The 20,441-nt window shown below is 39.0% G+C and overlaps 2 protein-coding genes across 7 annotated transcripts in view; both read left to right on the forward strand.

Annotated features, from left to right (window-relative positions):
- CMTR2 (cap methyltransferase 2) overlaps positions 1-2,409 on the forward strand; it is a 57,230-nt gene extending 54,821 nt beyond the window's left edge. For 2 of the 3 annotated variants that reach the window (XR_010152439.1, XR_010152440.1), the window contains one exon: positions 641-2,403. Coding sequence is in view for 1 of the 3 variants with exons in the window: in XM_063797421.1 (XP_063653491.1) it covers positions 641-818 (178 nt within the window). In the remaining 2 variants the exon portion in view is untranslated. Of the gene's footprint in view, positions 1-640 lie in introns of all 3 variants that reach the window. The other variant, XM_063797421.1, reaches the window with a different exon arrangement.
- Positions 2,410-4,164: 1,755 nt separating this feature from the next.
- The window catches only part of HYDIN (HYDIN axonemal central pair apparatus protein), a 423,676-nt gene continuing 407,399 nt past the window's right edge, over positions 4,165-20,441 (forward strand). For 2 of the 4 annotated variants that reach the window (XM_016930119.4, XM_063797419.1), the window contains exon 1: positions 4,165-4,233. Coding sequence is in view for 1 of the 4 variants with exons in the window: in XM_009431186.5 (XP_009429461.4) it covers positions 4,236-4,263 (28 nt within the window). In the remaining 3 variants the exon portion in view is untranslated. Of the gene's footprint in view, positions 4,332-20,441 lie in introns of all 4 variants that reach the window. The other 2 variants (XM_016930120.4, XM_009431186.5) reach the window with 2 other exon arrangements.

Here is a 20,441-nt window from a genome sequence, read left to right on the forward strand (position 1 = left end):
ATCCATTTCTAGCTGAGTGGCTTTTTTGTTTTTGTGTTGCTTTTCCTGGGAAGGCTGCATGCCTGTCTGCCTGTCTATCTGGCACTAAGAACATACCAGCCTTCTATCATTGGGGAGTTGCTGTGAACAGCCTCAGAGGAGCAGCCCCATAGCTGCTGGCCACTGGTTTTTGCAGCCTCAGCACCCCTAACCCCTTGGGGATGGGAGATTAAACACTGGTCTTAGGTCTGAGGTGCAGGTGCTATGTGACTTTAGATAATCCATATTCCTCCCTGAAATAATATGCACTTTAATATTTAACTTTATACATATTCTACTGTTCTGTATACTTCAAGATGAATACATGTTTCTGTCTATTTATAGCCTATTTTGTATTTTTAGGAAGCCCTTGAGCCAAACAAGCATGACTTGTGGGTGGCAGTCATAAAGCAACTTAATAATTGTCTTCTAGTCTGTCTTTAAATTTCCTCTGTGTGGCCAATTATTTCCCTGCCTGTGGGTAAACTCAGTTAGATGCTGAGACTTTTATGGACCTTTGTAGGTGTTAAAACACAGCCTCAATACAATTGCTCAAATGTTCTGTCTAAGGTGATAATCAAAACTGTTAAAAAGTTGCAGCTTCTCTCCTATTTTATTTTAGGCCTGCTGCAGACAAGAGACCTACAGTTGGAGAATGGAAGCATAGCCACCTTCTTCTCTCCTTTTTGTTGCCTTTTCGTGGGTTCATTGACATCTCTACACCTGTACCCTCAGCTGGAGAACTCTTTCCTGGCCTCTCTGGCATTGGGGCACGGGTGGAGGAGAGGAAAGGACAATAAGAAAGTTTTTACTTGTCTGATACTGCTGTGATTAAGCTGATACATCCTCTGGTGGGGCATTTTCAAGAGTCTTTCAAGATAACTTACCCTCGTTGCTGGAAATCCATATCCTGCAGTTCTCTTACTGGGGCATCTTTCTTTTGGCTGGTTCTTTCCTTTTTCTCGACCCCTGGGTAACTAGCGATACCCTCAGTATGTTAGTCAGTTTGTGCTGGTGTAACAAAATACCCAAGACTGGGTGATTTATAAAGAACAGAAATTTATTTTTCATGGTTCTGGAGGCTGGGAAGTCCAAGATCAAGGCAACAACAGGTTTGTTGTTTGGTGAGTGGGCAGTCTCTGCTTCCAAGATGGCACCTTGAATGCTGCATCCTCTAGAGGGGAGGAACACTGTGTCTTCACATGGCAGAAGGCAGAAGAGTAAGAGGCATGAACTCCCTCCATCAAGCCCTTTTATAAGGTCATTAACCCCATACATGCGGGAGGAGCCCTCATGACCTAATCACCTCTTTAAGGCTTCACCTGTTAATAGTATCACATTGGCCACTGAATTTCAACACATGAATTTGGAGGGGACACTTTCAAACCATAGCACTCAGTTTTCCTTTTCTGAAACCTCTTTATCTAAGAGATGGAAAGGGTCTAAAATGACCCTGTACAATCTCTCTTGAATGAACTTCATCTCCTTCATAGAAAGCACTCACACATCTTTTATCTGTAAATCCCAGGGGAAAAGGAGGGTTGTTCCTAACCAAGCAGTTCTTCTTTGCACCGCTGACTGCTGACTAGTGAGCATATCTCTTGCCCTTTTTAGCATTTCCAGGTAGGATTCAGACACAAGCCCACTGTGCCCTCTGAACTGTAGATGCCACATATTAAACACCCAGTGGCTTCCTCAAAGCCCTTTTCTTTTGACTGGAGATTTGGAGGTGGGACTTACAGCTCAGCTCTTTTTGAAGAAATCCTTCATGAAGATCTTCTTTAGAAATCCTCTTAAATCCCCCACTCCTGGCCCCTACCCCCCTTTTTTTTGAGACGGTGTTTCGCTCTTGTCACCCAGGATGGAGTGCAATGGCGTGATCTTGGCTCACTGCAACCTCCGCCTCCTGGATTCAAGCTATTCTCCTGCCTCATCCTCCTAAGTAGCTGGGATTACAGGCACCGCCCCCCCCCCCCCCCCCGCCATCATGCCCAGCTAATTTTTTATATTTTTAGTAGAAATGGGGTTTCATCATGTTGGCCAGGCTGGTCTTGAACTCCTGACCTCAGGTGATCCACCCGCCTCAGCCTCCCAAAGTGTTCGGATTACAGGCGTGAGCCACTGCACCCGGCCTTCTCCTGACTCTTTTATACACTCAGTGTGTGGAAGATTTGAGTTGCCTAACTTGTTTTACTTCTAAATTCTTCATCTATGTTCTTTATTTGAAATTTGCTATTTATCATGCCTCTACCAAAATGTCTATTTTAACATCTGTAATGAGATTTCACTTGTTTATTCAAATAGCATTAAGCTCCCACTAGACCAGCACAGTCCACTAGCAATATAATACAAGGTGCATATGTAATTTAACACTTTCTAGCAGCCAGATTTAAAAAAAGAAAAAAACAGGGGAAATGAGTTTTAATAATATATCTTATTTAACATAATATATCTGAAGCATTATCATTTCAATATGAAATCAATTTAAAAATACTAATGAGATATTCTACATTCTTGTTTTGCACTAGGTCTTTGAAATTTGGAGTCTACACTTACTCCACATTCCATTTAGGACCAGCTACACATTCAGTGGTCGATAGCCATAAATGATGAGAGGCAACTGTAGTGGAGCAGTAGTACAGCAGTAGACTGTAAGTTCTGTAGGCAAAGTTGGTGTCTGTCTTGTTCATTGTTATAAACAACAGTGTTTGGCATAGAGTAGGCATTCAATATTGTGAAATTGAACTGAAATATAATTGAAAGAATGAAGAAATTACCAAAGGAATCCTTCAATGTCTCCCCACAGCACTTACAGTCTAAATCATTCAATTCTGCACGCAATTAGTTGGCCCACATAGTTTGTAATTAAATTATTCCACAAGCATTTAAGCTTCACAAAGGAGGAAGCATCTTCATCTTGTTATCTGTTTTATCTCCCAGTCAACCACAGTTCTTAGTATTGTGATGTGTAGATTCATGCAATCAACAAATATTTATTTAGTGTCCACGCCAGGCCAGTTACTATTTTAGGTGCTGGGGATACTATAAGGGAGACACAGTCTCTGTTCTCATGGAGCTCACAGACAGTAAAAAGTTACAAGAGCTTTGAAGGAAATAAATAAGGTGACATGAGAGAGTGTGATGGAGGACAGAGCAAGGAAGTACGGAGGAGAAGGAGACAGTATTGTGAAGAGCCAGGGAAGGGCAATCTGAGTGTGTCTTTTTGAGGCAGCCACATTGACTTTTCATTTTCTCGAATTCTCCAAACTCATTTCTGCCTGTAACTTTCTATTCCTTTTTCTTGTGCTGCCCACCCTCTCCCTTGCTCTTCTATAGCTGGTATCTTCCCATGTCTCAGCTCAAACGCAACTGTCTCCTCAAAGACACCCTCCCTAACCACCTGTCTACTGGGCTCATCACCCTTGACACTTCTATCACATCCTGACATTTTGTTTAGTACCACAACCTGAAATGATCTTGTTTATGCTTCTATGAAATTGCCTTGACAATTGCTATCTTTCAATGCTGAGAAAAGTGTCCCTATGACAAATATATGACCCACAATTAGTGATCAATAGATATTTATTAAATGAATGAATGACTGAAGGTCAAGAGTTAAAGCATTTGGGAGATGTCTCAAGTCATGATTTGAATAAATGTAAATGAAGTCTAGGAAGAACCACACTCTATTTGTCTGGTTTCTCTGAGAAGGAAGATGGGGTTAATGGATGTGGGATTTATACTCTTGCGCCGTCTCGGGCATGGGGCAACCTGAGTTTTGGTTCCAGCTCCTTTGAGAATCTACAGCTATGGACCATCTGACCGGGTAAATGGCCACAAATTTTTGCTTATAACTTAAGGGGGTTCGTGGACCTCCTGAAGAGGTCAAAGGACCACAGGTTAAAAATTCCTGTAGAGATAAGAGATTTCCACAGCAACACTGGGAGGCAGGAGGCAGGTGTTCAATGAGATAATGCACGAAGCATCTTTAAAGAACTAGGCCTGGCGAAGTGTGGCTTTGGGGAGAGGTGGTGTCCGAAGAATCCTTGGAAACCAAATTCTTTTGCACCTAGCAGCTGGGGCGGTGGTTGCTATAGACGCTTGCCTCCTCCAATCATCGCGCGGCTTGCTAGGCTGTGCGGCTCCGTGGTTACCGTGGCAACGGACGGCAACAGCTCGGGCGGCGCAGGAAGAGCGCGGGCGGCTTCAAGCTGGGTATGGAGCCCCTCAGCGGCGGCGGGGTCTGTGAGTTGGACGCGGGGTCTTGGCGGGGAATGGAGGTAGAATAAACGTGGGACCCGGAGTGCACCAAGGTCAGAGGTCCTCGCAGAGATTGTGGGGTCAAAGTGTGAGGGACATGGGGGCTAACCCGGGCGTCCCCTCTTTTCGTCCTCGCCCTGCGTCCCAGGCGTTCTCCAGACTTTCCAGACCCCTCCCCTCCTCAGCCTTCCCTAGCCACTTCTCACTCCCATGAAAGTTACGGGACCTCGGATTTTTGTTCTTGGGATTCCCCTGCCAGACAGGTAGCCTGAAGGGCAGAAGGCCTGAGGTGCTGCCTCGCTTCCAACTTCGAATTAGCCCCAGGCCTTGGACGAATCATTTCCCGTCTTACCTGGGAAAACGGTAAAATTCACCTCTTTTAGGTGTACAGTTCCAAGAGTTTTGAAAATATAAAGTTCTGTACTGTATTAATCTGTTATCATTCTGCTAATAAAGACATATCTGAGGCTAATTACAAAGAAAAGAGGTTTAATTGACTCACAGTTCCACTTGGCTGGGGAGGCCTCACAATCATGGTGGAAGGCAAAGGAGGAGCAAAGTCGTGTCTTATATGGCGGCAGGCAAGAGAGCATGTGCAGGGGAACCTCCCCTTTATAAAACCATCAAATCTCGTCAGACTCAGTCACTATCATGAGAACAACCCAGGAAAACCCACCCCCATGATTAAGTTACCCACCATGGGGTCCCTCCCATGACACGTGGGGATTATGGGAGTTATAATTCAAGATGATATTTGGATGGGGACACAGCCAAACCATATCATGTACTTACTGCAATAAGTATGTAGAATGATTCCATTAGCTCAGAAAGTATCTCTTGTACCTCATTGTAGTCAATGCCCCTTCCCCACTTCCAGCCCATAGCAACTAATGAAATGATCTGTTTTCTGATTCTGCGTTATCCAGAATGTCACATAAATGAAATTATAACATACATAGCACTTTTTGTCTGGCTTGTTATACTTAGCATATTGCTTTTGAGATTTAACCATGTTGTTGTATGTAACAGTAGCTCATTTCTTTTCATTGCTGCGTACTATTCTATTGAATGGATGTACCATCAGCTGATGGACATTAGGATTGCTTCCAGTATTTGGTAATTATTAATAAGTAAAACTGTTATAAATATTCCCATACAGGTATTTGTATGGACATATGTTATTATTTTGATAAATACCTGGGAGTAGGATTGATAGGTTATATGGTAAGTATTAATTTTACAAGAAACTGCCAAATTGCAACCTTGTTAGCAGGTGATCTTTTTTTTATATGTATATATTTTTATTCTCCTTTAAGTTCTAGGGTATATGTGCACAACGTGCAGGTTTGTTACATATGTATACATGTGCCATATTGGTGTGCTGCACCCATTAACTAGTCATTTACATTAGGTATATCTCCAAATGCTATCCCTCCCCCCTCCCCCCACCCCACAACAGGCCCCGGTGTGTGATGTTCCCCTTCCTGTGTCCAAGTGTTCTCATTGTTCGTTGCCCACCTATGAGTGAGAACATGTGGTGTTTGGTTTTTTGTCCTTGTGATAGTTTGCTGAGAATGATGGTTTCCAGCTTCATCCATGTCCCTACGAAGGACATGAACTCATCCTTTTTTATGGCTGCATAGTATTCCATGGTATATATGTGCCACATTTTCTTAACTCAGTCTATCGTTGATGGACATTTGGGTTGGTTCCAAGTCTTTGCTATTGTGAATAGTGCCGCAATAAACATATGTGTGCATGTGTCTTTATAGCAGCGTTATTTATAATCCTTTGGGCATATACCCAGTAATGGGATGGCTGGGTCAAATGGTATTTCTAATTCTAGATCCTTGGGGAATTGCCACACTGTCTTCCACAATGGTTGAACTAGTTTACAGTCCCACCAACAGTGTAAAAGTGTTCCTATTTCTCCACATCCTCTCCAGCACCTGTTGTTTTCCTGACTTTTTAATTGCCATTCTAACTGGTGTGAGATGGTATCTTATTGTGGTTTTGATTTGCATTTCTCTGATGGCCAGTGATGATGAGCATTTTTTCATGTGTCTGTTGGCTGCATAAATGTCTTCTTTTGAGAAGTGTCTGTTCATATCCTTTGCCCACTTTCTGATGGGTTTGTTTTTTTCTTGTAAATTTGATTGAGTTCTTTGTAGGTTCTGGATATTAGCCCTTTGTCAGATGAGTAGATTGCAAAAATTTTCTCCCATTCTGTAGATTGCCTGTTAACTCTGGTAGTTTCTTTTGCTGTGCAGAAGCTCTTTAGTTTAATTAGATCCCATTTGTCAGTTTTGACCTTTTGTTGCCATTGCTTTTGGTGTTTTAGACATGAAGTCCTTGCCCATGCCTGTGTCCTGAATGGTATTGCCTAGGTTTTCTTCTAGGGTTTTTATGGTTTTAGGTCTAACATGTAAGTCTTTAATCCATCTTGAATTAATTTTTGTATAAGGTGTAAGGAAGGGATCCAGTTTCAGCTTTCTACATATGGCTAGCCAGTTTTCCCAGCACCATTTATTAAATAGGGAATCCTTTCCCCATTTCTTGTTTTTGTCAGGTTTGTCAAAGATGAGATGGTTGTAGATGTGTGGTATTATTTCTGAGGGATATTATTATTTCCATTGGTCTATATCTCTGTTTTGGTACCAGTGCCATGCTGTTTTGGTTACTGTAGCCTTGTAGTATAGTTTGAAGTCAGGTAACGTGATGCCTCCGGCTTTGTTCTTTTGGCTTAGGATTGTCTTGGCACTGCAGGCTCTTTTTTGGTTCCATATGAACTTTAAAGCAGTTTTTTCCAATTCTGTGAATAAAGTCATTGGTAGCTTGATGGGGATGGCACTGAATCTATAAATTACCTTGGGCAGTATGGCCATTTTCACGATATTGATTATTCCTATCCATGAGCATGGAATGTTCTTCCATTTGTGTCCTCTTTTATTTCGTTGAGCAGTGGTTTGTAGTTCTCCTTGAAGAGTTCCTTCACATCCCTTGTAAGGTGGATTCCTAGGTATTTTATTCTCTTTGAAGCAATTGTGAATGGGAGTTCACTCATGATTTGGCTCTCTGTTTGTCTGTTATTGGTGTATAAGAATGCTTGTGATTTTTGCACATTGATTTTGTATCCTGAGATTTTGCTGAAGTTGCTTATCAGCTTAAGGAGATTTTGGCCTGAGAAGATGGGGTTTCCTAGATATACAATCATGTCATCTGCAAACAGGGACAATTTGTCTTCCTCTTTTTCTAGTTGAATACACTTTATTCTTATAGCTGTGTAGTGGTATCTCATTCTGCTTTTAATTTGCATTTCCTGGTGATTAATGATGTTGAATAACATGCTTACTTGTTATTATATCTTTGGTGAAGAAGTTTGGTGAACTTGGTGAAGTTTCTGTTTGTATCTTTTGCCCATATCATTCATACACACACACACACACACACACACACACACACACACATACACATATATATATACATATATATATGACAAAAGTCAGATATTTAATTTGCGAATAATTTCTCCCAGTATGTGACACATCTTTCCTTTTTAAAACATTTTGTTACTGAAATGCCAGGGGTTTGATCTAGATCTCATTGTTTACAGCACAGAAAGCCAATCACTGGAACAAAGAGTACTGCCAGGGAAGAAGGCTTTATTTGGGTGCTGCAGCTGTGGAGATGGGAGATAGTCTCAAATTGTCTCACTAACTGACTAAAATTGGAGATTTAAATACCAGGGAAAGAATGTAGAAAACAGGAATTAGGGAGGGGTAAGGAAGAGGAATCTGGTCTCTCACTGTCTGGATGCGGTGATCTGGTGAGTTTCAGTTCCTTTATACTATCTGGGAGGCCCGAGCGTCAGTTTTCTAAGAAAGGAACTCAGATAAGATAAATGTAAGTTTCAGGCTTAAGACCAAGAGGGCCAATTTCTGTTTATTTAAAAAGACCATAAACATCAGTTCTGTGAGGAAATTGGGCTGGTTTCAATTTTCTTCATAATGTCTTTGAAGTCAAAAGTTTTGATGAAGTCTAATCTTACTAATTTTTTCTTTTATGTTTTGTGTGATATCTAAAAACCTTTGGCCTAACACGAGGTAACAAGATTTTCCTCAATGTTTTTTTCTCAGACTTTCATAGCTTTGGGTTTCACATGTAGGTCTTTGATGAGTTTTGAGTTAATTTTTATGTATGACGTCAGGCAAGAGTTGAGGTGTTTTTTTTCATAAGGCTGAATGTTCCAACCCCATTTGTTAAAGAGACTCTCCTCTCTCCACTTACCTTGGCACCTTTGTCAAAAATCAATTGACCATGTATGTGTGAATACATGTTTCTGATTTATCAATGTAACAGAATATTCCAGAAAAATATGAATAATTTTTGTTTCTCGAATGAACTGCCAGTCATTTTAACAGCATAAAATCGATTTCTTGATAACTTTACAGTGAATTTTGAAATCTGGTAGTTTGAGTCCTTCTACTTTGTTCTTATTTTTCAAAATTGAATTGGCAACATTGGTTCCTTTACCTTTCCATACAAACTTTAGAATTAAAGGTTAACATCTCCAAAAATATCTGCTGGCATTTTGATTAGATTTCATTGGAGTATAGATTAATTTGGGGAGAATTGGCATCTTAGCAATACTGAATCTTCCAATTTATGAACATGGTATACCTCCTTTGATTTAGTCCTCTTTAATTTCTCTCAATGATGTTTTATAATTTTTAACATGCAACTTTTGCACATGTTTTGTTAGCTCTGTTTTTATTTTATGTTTTTTGATGCTATTGTATATGATACTGTTTTAAAATTTTCAGTTTCCAGTTGTTCATTCCTTGTTTCATACCCAATCAAATGTTAAACCTCATTCAAATGTCTTGGCGGGGAGAACTGTGTTGTGTTTGTTGCAAGCCCCTCCTCCTTCTTTCTGAACCTCAAGTTCTAAGCACCAAGAGACTATAGCAGATTTCACTCTGTGTTTCATCCCACAATGCCTATGGCCAGAATCACCCCGAAAATGATGGCAGGAGATTCCCCACAAGGGAGTGCCCCAAACTGTCCAGAGATGGGGCCGGTTGGGATTCCAAAGAAAGAAGGAAAGACTAAATGCCAGAGTGGTCAATCCAAAGCATTTATTGGGGAAACTTACAGAGTGCTGCAGCAGTCCTCAAAATGAACAGCAAGAGAAAACAGGTGTTCTACCTAGGTATGACTGCAGTGAGGGGGTCAGGGTATGAGAGTTTAAGGAATTTGGCTCAGGGCCAGGGCTAGTTTCTTTTTCAGTGTTGTGGGCAGCAACCTAGATACCTTTATCAGTGCCTAGGAATGTTCCAGGCCCAGGTTTGGGCTCAAGTCTGCTACAAAAAACCTGCAACTGGATAGATTACAGAGCAGTCAGGACACAGAAAGAAAGTAGTGGGGAACGGAGAACCCTACACTCTTTCTCATTCAACTTCAGAGCTCTCATGCTGTTCCACTTCTCAGAAAATCACCCGTAGGGGAATCTGGCCCTCGCTTTTTAGGTTCCTGTTCGTCTTGCCAGATTTTACAACCATCAGCTATTCTGTTGGTGCCTCCTCTTACCTTAAGAATCCTCTGCCTGAGCCAAGCTGGATTGTCTCCCTGTGCCTAGAATTAGCAAATGTCCCCAGAGAAAAACATGACCAGTAACTTCAACTCATTGATGAGAGGCCATTTCCCTTCTGAAATTTTAGTTCTTGTAGTCCATTGTTAAAAGAAAAACCTTAGCCAAATTAAATTTAACAGAGTTTAATTTAATTAAAGAATGATTCATGAATCATTTCAGAGCAAAGAACAATTTGCAAATTGAGCAGCCTCTTTTTAAATAATTTTATATTTCAATCATTTTTGAAGTACAAGTGGTTTTTCGTTACATGGATGAGTTCTTTAGTGGTGAATTCTGAGATTTCAGTGCACCTGTCACCTGAGCAGTGTACACTATACCCAATATGTAGTCTTTTATCCCTTACCCTACTTCTGACTTCCCCAACTGAGTTCCCAAATTTCATCACTCTGTATGTCTTTGCATCTCATAGCTTAGCTCCCACTTATAAGGGAGAACGTATGGTATTTGGTTTTTCACTCCTGGGTTACTTCACTTAGAATAATGGCCTCCAGCTGCATCCAAGTTGCTGCAAAAGACATTATTTTGTCCCTCCTTATGGTTGAGTAGTATTCCATGGTATACACATTTTACATTTTCTTTATCCACTTGTTGATCAATGGGCACTTAGGTTGGTTCCATATCTTTGCAATTGCAAATTGTGTTGCTGTAAACATGCATGTGAATGTGTCTTTTTCATATAATGACTTCTTTTCCTTTGGGTAGATACCCAGTAGTGGGATTGCTGGATGAAATGGTAGATCTACTTTTAGTGGTTGTACTAATTTGCATTCCCACCAGTAGTGTAGAAGTATTCCCTTTTCACCACATCCCAACCAACATCTATTGTTTTTTGACTTTTTAATTATGGCCGTGCTTGCAAGAGTAAGGTGGTATCTCATTGTGGTTTTAATTTGCATTTCCCTGACAACTACTGATGAGCATTTTTTCATATTTGTTGGCTGTTTGTATATTTTCTTTTGAGAAATGTCTCTTCATGTTTTAGCTCACTTTTTGAAGGGATTATTTGTTTTTTTTTTTTCTTGCTTATTTGTTTGAGCTCCTTGTAGATTCCGGATGCTAGTCCTTTGTTGGATGCATAGCTTGCAAATACTTTCTCCCACCCTGTGGGTTGTCTGTTTACTCTTCTTATTATTTCTTTTGCTTTGCAGAAGCTTTTTAGTTTAATTAGGACCCATTTATTTGTTTTTGTTTTTGTCACATTTGCGTTTAGGGTCTTAGTCCTGAATTTCTGCCTAAGCCAATGCCAGAAGAGTTTTTCCAATGTTATCTTCTAGGATTTTTATGGTTTCATGTCTTAGATTTAAGTCTTTGATCCATTGGGAGTTAATGTTTTTTATAAGGTAAGAAATGGGGACCCAGTTTCATTCTTCTACATGTGGCTTGCCAGTTTTCCCAGCACCATTATTGCATAGGGTGTCCTTTCTCCAATTTATGTCTTTATATGCTTTGTCAAATATCAGTTGGCTGTAATTATTTGGCTTTATTTTTGGGTTGTCTGTTCTGTTCTATTGGTCTATGTGCCCATTTTTATACCAGTACCATGCTGTTTTGGTAACTATAACCTTGTAGTATAATTTGAAGTATTGTAATGTGATGCCTCTAGATTTGTTCTTTTTGCTTAGTATTGCTTTAGCTTTGTGAGCTCTTTTTTGGTTCCATGTGAATTTTAGAATTGTTTGTTGTAGTTCTGTGAAGAATGATGTTGGTATTTTGATGGGAATCGCTTTGGGTAGTATGGTCATTTTCACAATGTTGATTCTTCCCATTCGTGAGCATAGGATGTGTATCCATTTGTTTGTGTCATCTATTATTTATTTCAGCAGTGCTTTTTAGTTTTCCTCGTAGGGGTCTTTCCCCTACTTGGTTAAGTATATTCATATGTATTTTATTTTATTTTATTTTTTTGCAGCTGTTGTAAAAGAGATTGAGCTCTTGATTTGATTCTCAGCATGGTTGTTGTTGGTGTATAGCAGTGCTACTGATTTGTGTACATTAATTTTGTAACCTCAGACTTTACTGAATTCGTTCATCAGATCTAGGAGCCTTTTGGATGAGTCTTTAGGGTTTTCTAGGTATATAATCATATAACTGGCAAACAGTGACAGTTTGACTTCTTTTCCAATTTGGATGCCCTTTATTTTTTTCTCTTGCTGGTTGCTCTGGCTGGGACTTCCAGTATTATGTCAAATAAAAGTGGTGAAAGTGGGCATCCTTGTCTTGTTCTAGTTCTCACAGGGAAGGCTTTCAACTTTTCCGCATTCAGTATGATGTTGGCTGTGGGTTTGTTGTATATGGCTTTTATTATTTTGAGATAAGTCCCTTCTATGCTTATTTTGTTGAGGGTTTTTACCATAAAGGGATGCTGGATTTTTTCAAATGCTTTTTCTTCATCTACTGAGATAATCTATGGTTTTTGTTTTTAATTTTGTTTATGTGATATATCACATTTATTGACTTGTGTATATTAAACCATCCCTGCATTCCTGGGATGAAACCCACTTGATCATGATGTGTTATCCTTTTGGTGTGCTGTGGGCAGCCTCTTGAGCCAGAGTAGGCTCAGAAAGACTCCAGTGGAGCCATGTGGTGTAGAAGATGATTTGTGGATTGAAAAAAGAAAGTAATGTACAGAAAATGGAAATGAGGTACAAAAATAGCCAGATTAGTTACAGCTCATTGCTTGCCTTATTTGAACACGGTTTGAAAAGTTGGCCACCTTTGGCCAAAACTCAGTGATTGACACAAGAGTAGGCTATGGTCTGTTTACAGCTTCATTTAGGTTATAGTTCACAATGTACAGAGAAACCTTTAGGCCAAACTTAAAATATGTAAGGAGGCAGCTTTAGGCTAAACTTGATTTAACACTATATTTCTTCTATACCTCTCTAATATCTTAAAGTATATGCTTTTTGTAATTTATCTATTTTATTTTCTAATTGTTGAAGTAGATGCTATCAAATACATTCTTCTTAGAATTAGATATTCTATTCATTGAGTTTTAATTATTTTAATTTTCATTTCTTGAATTTCTTTTCCTACAGGATGTTTTTGCTGGTTCTTGTTCAGGGTGCTTTTCCCACTCTCTTAGTATGCTTGTTTATTTTGACCAAGAGCTGCTTATCGTCCTTGGAAAATTATTTATGGGAAGTGTTTGATGACTAAAATGAAGGAGGACCTCAGAGAGGTCCTCAGAGAAGGAGGATCATCAGAGAGGGTTTGCATTTGCCTCTGTTAGGTACCTCAGGGAACTACCTGTCCAGGCTTATTTTAAAGTAAAAATCACACTTTGAGGCTTTTGGAGCTCACGGGTGATAATGAATTTGGGCTGTACATCTCTAAGAGAGTTGGCTGTGATTCTAACCTTTCAGGGTTTTTTTTTTTTTTCTTTATACCTCTCTCTCTGTTAGGTGCCAAGGAATCGTCCCCTGCATTCAGCTGGGAATGGTGGGATAGGAAGGCTTTATTTTTGACCCAAACGTTGAAAGTGTACACCTTTGGAGTGGAGTCTCCTATCAGTCTCCCCACCTTTGATGGGTCCTGGGTGTTGACCTTTCCTGGAAGCCCTACCAGGCAGCCACAAGCAGAGCTCAGGGTGTCCTTGTCTAGAGGATTATCTCCTACCAAATTTGTTTCAGTGCTCCACTTACCTTTCTTGGTTCCTGTTTTCAGTTAGATGTTGGCTAGATAATTCCTTATGGTCTTGTTAGCTTTTTGATGCTTTTGAGAAGCTGAAAAAATATTTTAGCCAGCATTTTTAGTTGTTTTCAGCAGGAGAGTTGGTTCAAACAAGCCAGCATAACCTATATTAGAAAACAATGTATTACTTTGTAATCTTAATTTTTAGCACAGTCATTTACATACTCCTTGTAAAAAATTAAATACCTTAGAAACGTAAACATGAAAGGCTTCTCATTACTCCACTCTCTCCCCTAGTCTGGTTCCCCAGAGGTAACTATTCTTAATAATTTTTGTATTGAATCATTTATTGAGAGCATCAGAGTAAATCTTTTGTGAAACCTGGATGTATTCGCTGTATACATGTGTGACAAAGATGGAAAAATTCAGGTTTAGCAAATGCCAGCTGAAGAATATATACATGCAGACTAGTGACTTAAATATTTTCTTTTTATGTGAAGTGTGTATTTTATTCTATATTATATCTAAAGATGTGACAATGAATGCATGTCAGAAGCTCTTAGAAAATGATACTTGTAAGTTGGTATTTCATTTTATGTCTTGTATACAAGGCCAAATTAGAGTTATTTGGGGGAAGGAATACTTCTGGCTTGTGTGTGAGAATGATTTATGCAATCACAAAGTAGAAGGAAGTTATTACCCCTTAGTAGTTATATAGTTTCACAGGCTTTAAGAATAGTTTTGAGAATGTTTCTTCACTTTAGCAGCAGAAACATTTAGAACATGAAAACGCTCATCAGGTTTGAAAGAAACTCATAGCCTGTTAGTATTGAAACCATGTTTTAATTGGTACACATTCGGGATCTGTGTAATAGATTCTTGACCCTGGATGTGTCAGCCCTCGGATTTTATGTTTATGTTAATCTTCTGGGGGATAGTGTTCATAGCCATCATCAGATTTCCAGTAGGACCTGGACCACAAAGGTTAAAGATCACTGGTTTGGGATGAGTACATTTCAGAACGCAATGGACCGAAATATGCTGAACCACAGTTACCATCATTAAAAGTGAAACGACAACTCATTCCTGAGGGCAAACTTTTTCTTTCAAATAATTTCTTCCAAGATCTGTTTCCTCATTAACACTGCAGAAGCACTTAGCATTTGGCTGCTCTTCATACAAAATGTCGTTTGAGAGGGATGGGGGCTTGGAATAAGGCAAAAATAATTGTAGGATTATTGCTGGAAGGGTTTCAGGTGAGGAAAATTGACATATCATAAAATGCCTCTAATGCAATTTAATTTGAAAAACTGTGCAATCTTTCAATTTATTTGGATTCAAAGTGTTTTAGTTATCTGATTTTTTTAAAGGGTCATATTTATCCCTTGAGGTGGTATGGAGGAAAAATGGACTTTTAAAAAGTGTTCTGTGCTTGATAGAAAGGCTTGTTAGAAAGTATTGGTTCAAATAAACCAGCATATCCTATGTTAGATCCTATATTCTTAAAGGGGTGATATTCATCTTAATATGAATACCAAATCCTATACTAAATCCTATATTCTTAAAGTGGTGGTCTTCCTCTTAATACCAAAAAGTCAACTTGGTTGACTTTAAAGAAAAATTAGTGTGAAATGACTAGAAAAAGCAATCTCTTGTAATTTCACTGGCAATGCATAAATCCGCCCCTTATTTTTTTTAAAATGGCGTCTTCTTGCTTTAATAAGCTATCTAAAATGTCCTGAATGTAAAGTTGCTCTAATAACATTATGATCTGACTGTATCTGTGTCTGTTTTTATTTCTTTAAACTGCTATTATGAGCCTAAGTTAAACAACTTTGCCTAATTCTATGTTCTGTACAACTACGTTGTTGATGCTCATTTTTATTATAAACAATCCACCCAAATTTGCAGCAGTGGCTTTGAAAAAATCCCTAATTAAAATAAATTTCAAGGTTAAGCTATTTTTATTGATGTCTGAAAACAATTACCAGTACTCATGGCTTTTAAAATAATGACAGTGTGGGAAGCATATTTCAAAACCAGGAAAGCAGAAATTTGTGTTTATGAAGCCAAAAGTAGTCTTGCAATGCTTTGGAATATGCCTGGTAATTAATTATAGATGATGTGTATCATATGAAACCTCAAAGATTTTGGTGGGAGATGGAAACAAAGGGGCCTTATGCATTTCATTTCTGATATAATCCTTTTGCTCCTAGAGGGAATTACGATTTAATAAAAAGCAATAACAGGAGGATGTACTCTAAGAATACTAATTAATACCTTTAGCTCTACCAGAATGAGATTCTGTAAAAAATGGTGGGTTGTCAGTTGCCAAATCATGAAATATTGCAGGGAGGGAAAAGGCAACATACTCTTTCACAATATGGCTTGTTATGTTAAAACTGTTAGTAGTAGGGAATTTTGTACTTGTTAATCATTTGCGTTTTTACATCGCTGTTTGTAATTACAATTAAACAGATGGTTCTGAAAAAGATAGTGTGTTCTTAGCAATTAAAACCATGACAAATAGCTTTTCCTCCTCCCCAATATACAATTAAACTGAATAGAATCACGTAACCCAGGGGGTTCTTCAGAAGAAAGGTTCTGTGTGGATTCCAGTAGATTAGTATTCTGCTCCCCAGCCCTGTCATCTTGACCTCTTGCCCAGCTGAAAGCTTTGCAGCTGGCTGAGGACTTCCAAACATGGGTTTTATGGAGTAGTTATCCCTTCTCTGTTTTCTCCCCATATCTTATTCTTACCACATTGGGATTAATAGAATATGTTTTAGAGTAGATCTTTGGAACAGTCGCTAACAACCACTGGGTGTGTTGAATCTAATACAGCTTGCTAAATTCTAGGAGCTTGGCTAGTGCATGAAATTCCTCAAGGGCACAGGAAAATTGGTCTTTTTTTTTTCTTATTCAGAAAACTAATGATGAGATGTTTGTTTATGAAAAAATCATTTCAGAGTTTGTAATCAAAAGAATACAGAATTTACTTTGCGTTCTAGGGAAACCAAAGTCTCACCTTATTGACTGATCCCCTCATCCCTATTACAACAAATTCAGGAGATTTTTCAACAACGATTCAGCACCCCAAGAAATATTTCACCAGTTGATATGTGGCTTTGTGGCCAGTGGTCCCTCTCTTGGACCAGACCTCAGCAGCGTGAATGGCTCTCCCGCAAAGCAGGAATTTGGAGCTGGCTGTGATCTGTTCGCAGATGAAACCTTGGAAATGTGTTTTGTTTGCCATGAGCATAAATAGTCCCAAGTATACTTTCAATGATTTTAGGTACAGGCTTTTGTGCCCACAAGTAAGCAGTTATTTGCTGGTGCAATTAACCATCTGCACCTTATTATGAGGGTGCAGCTGGCTAATTATGCTCGGCTCCATAGGTCAGGTTCAACTTCTCATCTGCATAGGAACTGTATTTGCAGCAAAAGGACATTGACCTTTAAAAATGAGTCCTTAAATTTAACCAGTTCATTTTGAGGTCACCACTCGTGGATTTTTATTTTGTTTTGTTCAGAAGTGAAATTCTTATATGGATAGTGTATTTCTACTTGGGCAAAGTAATTAATGCAGGACTGTAGCACAGACATTATCATGAGTCAAGGACAAATGAGATCTCTACTTAATTCAGATGATTTTGGCTCCTCATTCTGGAGAAAGGTCCATCAATGTAGAGGTACCTGTATTCATGAACTTGTCTGAACGACAACTTGGGGCATCATCGAGACTTAAAATGGGGGTAAATTTGTGCATAAGTCAGTTCAAAATCATTTTTGCCAATAGTTGTACATTATTCTTATGATCTATTGGATGGACTATTTGAGAGAAGAACAGCAGAATACTGGAAAGGAGAACCTTAAATTTTATGTAGGTTAAATTAACAGTCAATGCAAGTTTGCTGGATAGAAAGCATCATTTAACTGGAGACTTACAGGAACCTGTCCAAAAGGTACCTACTGCTATCAGTTCCTGTGCCAAACCTGTGAGCCTGCTGGCTGTAAAACTCTTTTGTAGGACAAGAGTTGAGCCCAAAGGCAAGGGATGTCTAGTCCTCACTGATACAGTGGAGAGAGCCTTGTGGTGGGGTTGGGAAGCACAGGGCAAATGCCTTAACCACCCATGGAGTCTGGACTCGGCTAAGCACTTCCCAAACTTAGGCGACCTATTTGAAAATACCGATGCCCAGGACCGACTGTAGATTGACTGAATCAGAATCTCTAGGGTAGGACTAGGTGATCCTCAGGTGATGCTACCCTGGGAAAAACTGGGTTGCAGAATTTCAAAGATGCTTTCCAAATTTTAAGAAATATTTAATTTTCAAAATGAACTCTCCTTAGAATTTTAGTTGTGGAATAGAACATAAACGTAAACGTATGAAACACATTGTTACCATTTAACAAATAAAGGGAACAGATGTATAACCACCACCTGGGCAAGGATTAGGATGTGGGTATCCTGGAATCCTTCTCCATCATAGCCCTCCTCTTCCCCACCTCAGAGGTAACTGCTATCCTGACCTTTACAGTCATTCTTGGGTTCTAATATAGTTTTGCCATTTTGTATACATTCCTAGAAATGTAGTTCAGTTTTTCCTTTGTCTGTACTTTATATAAATTGAATCACACTGTATGTATTCATGTTTCATGTTGCTTTTCTCCCCTCAACTTGATGTAAAATTCATCCATATTGTTGGTCTCTGTTTAGATAATCTTTATTGATTTGTGATATTGTATTATAGGAATATAGCAATTTTTTCTATATGCTATCAATAAAAACTTGGGTTGTTTCCAATATTCCACTATTATGAATAACACTGCTATGAACAGTCTTACTCGTATCTCTGTAGCATGTGCATACATTTCTCTGGACTGTCTACCAGGGTAAAACTGCTGGGTCATAGAACATACGTATCTTTAAGTTTACTAGATGATGGAATATGTTTTCTGAAGTTGTTTTACGTAGTTACAGCCCGACCAGCAAGTGCTTGGCATTTCCCATTACAACACAGAGGAGCCAATATTCAGAATTATCAGACGCAGATTTTGCCTATCTAGTACATGTGTAGGGGCATCTTGTGGTTTTAATTGCATTTCCCTGGTTTTTTATTAGTTTGGGCATGTTTCATATATTTATTAGCCATTTAGATATTCTCTAGTGTAAACAGCCTGTTCTTTTGCTTTTTTCCCCTATTGGATTGTCTGGTTTTTTTTTTTAATATTGTTTTGTAGGAGTTCTTTAAATATTCTGGTACAGTAGTTTTGTTGGTTATGTGTCACAAGTACCTTTTCCCATTTTGAGACTTGTCCTTTTATTTTTTATATGGTGTTTCAAACTCCTGGGCTCAAGTGATCCTCTTGCCTTGGCCTCCCAAAGTGCTGGGATCACAGGCATGAGCCACCACACCTGGCTAGTATTTTTTTTTTTAATGGCATTAAGATTGATTACAGGATTTACGTGTTGTCAGCCAGATTGATTGATTATAATGTTCCCCATCAAGATTTCACCCCAAAGTTTTAGCATAAGAGCTTAAATCCTTTCAGTAGGAGTGGCAGTGTGATGATTTTCAAATAGTGCTATCATATTTCTTGTACATTCATTCATCAGCTAGAATTTTTCTTTAAAGAACTTTTTCTCATTTACTATTTTGCTACCATGAAATACATTTTATACAAGAAAGGCATGAATTCTCCTCCCTTCCTCCTTCCCTCCCTCCTTCCTTCCCCCTTCCTTCCTCCCTTTCTTCCTCCTTTCTCCGTTTCTCCCTTTCTCCCTTCCTCCCTTCTTTCCTTCCTTCTTCAGAATAATGAATTGGTACTCTAGTGACCTCTAAAGGTGACTAATTAGTTTTATCCTGTCTTTGGCCAATGGGAGAACCCTGCAAGTTGGCCTCTATGTTATTTGATTGATGAATTGATTGTACAGTCTGTGATAGTTTCCTTGCTTTCAGGCATGACCAGGTGTTTCAGGCTCATCTTGTCTATTTCCTGCCCCAGACTTGGTTTTATAATAAGTGTTGATGTCTGATAGAGCAGATCTCTCCATTATCTTATCCTGGATCTCTGCCAAGGAGACAGAGCCTGAGTCTAGGACTTGAGTGTTGGTAGTTTATTTTTGCTAAGTGATTGCGGGGGAGGAGTGAGGGACTGAAAGAATGAGGCAGGGAAGGAAATAAAAGCAGTTTAAGGCTGTGTTCTTAAGTTGGCTATCAACATGGACAACTGAGGTTTTGTCCCACTGGGACCCTCTGAAGAGCCTTATAGGATGTACCTCAAAATTGTCTGCCCAAAGAATAGAAGAATGTAGCTTTTACGCACTAATTTCTGTCTGTCTCCCACTGGTCAAGGAATATGTCCTTCACACTTCCAGGCTGCATATGTGTGAGCACTAGGAGGTTCCTGTCAGATAAACCAAGGACAGAAAAAGTGAAATAATGCAGTGCAGCTGAGAGGGTGCTTCCAACTTACACTGTGGGAAGCTATTGGTGGGCCTAAAGGATGTGAGGTTGGGTACAAAAATCCTCCAATAATTTAATTTGTTCTTCTTCAATATAATCTTTGTTATTCTTGGCCCTTTTCATTCTCATAAAAATCTTAGACTCAGCATGTCAAGTCTCATCTAAAATTCTGTTTTTTTGAGGACTAAATTTTTTCAAGTTTTGATTTATTTGAAGTTCCATTTCCAGTTTGATCTGGAAAAATATCTTTTACAATACTGAATTTTCTAACCAATGAGTGTGGTATATCTCTTTATTACTTAGGTCATCTTGAATCTTAATAATGTATTATCATTTCATCTGTGGTATAGCCCTAGGAATTTGAACTTTTTATGGTATTGTAATTAACTGTTAGGTTGATTTTT

This window comes from Pan troglodytes, chromosome 18 (assembly GCF_028858775.2).
Source record: "Pan troglodytes isolate AG18354 chromosome 18, NHGRI_mPanTro3-v2.0_pri, whole genome shotgun sequence".
Taxonomy (NCBI): domain Eukaryota; kingdom Metazoa; phylum Chordata; class Mammalia; order Primates; family Hominidae; genus Pan; species Pan troglodytes.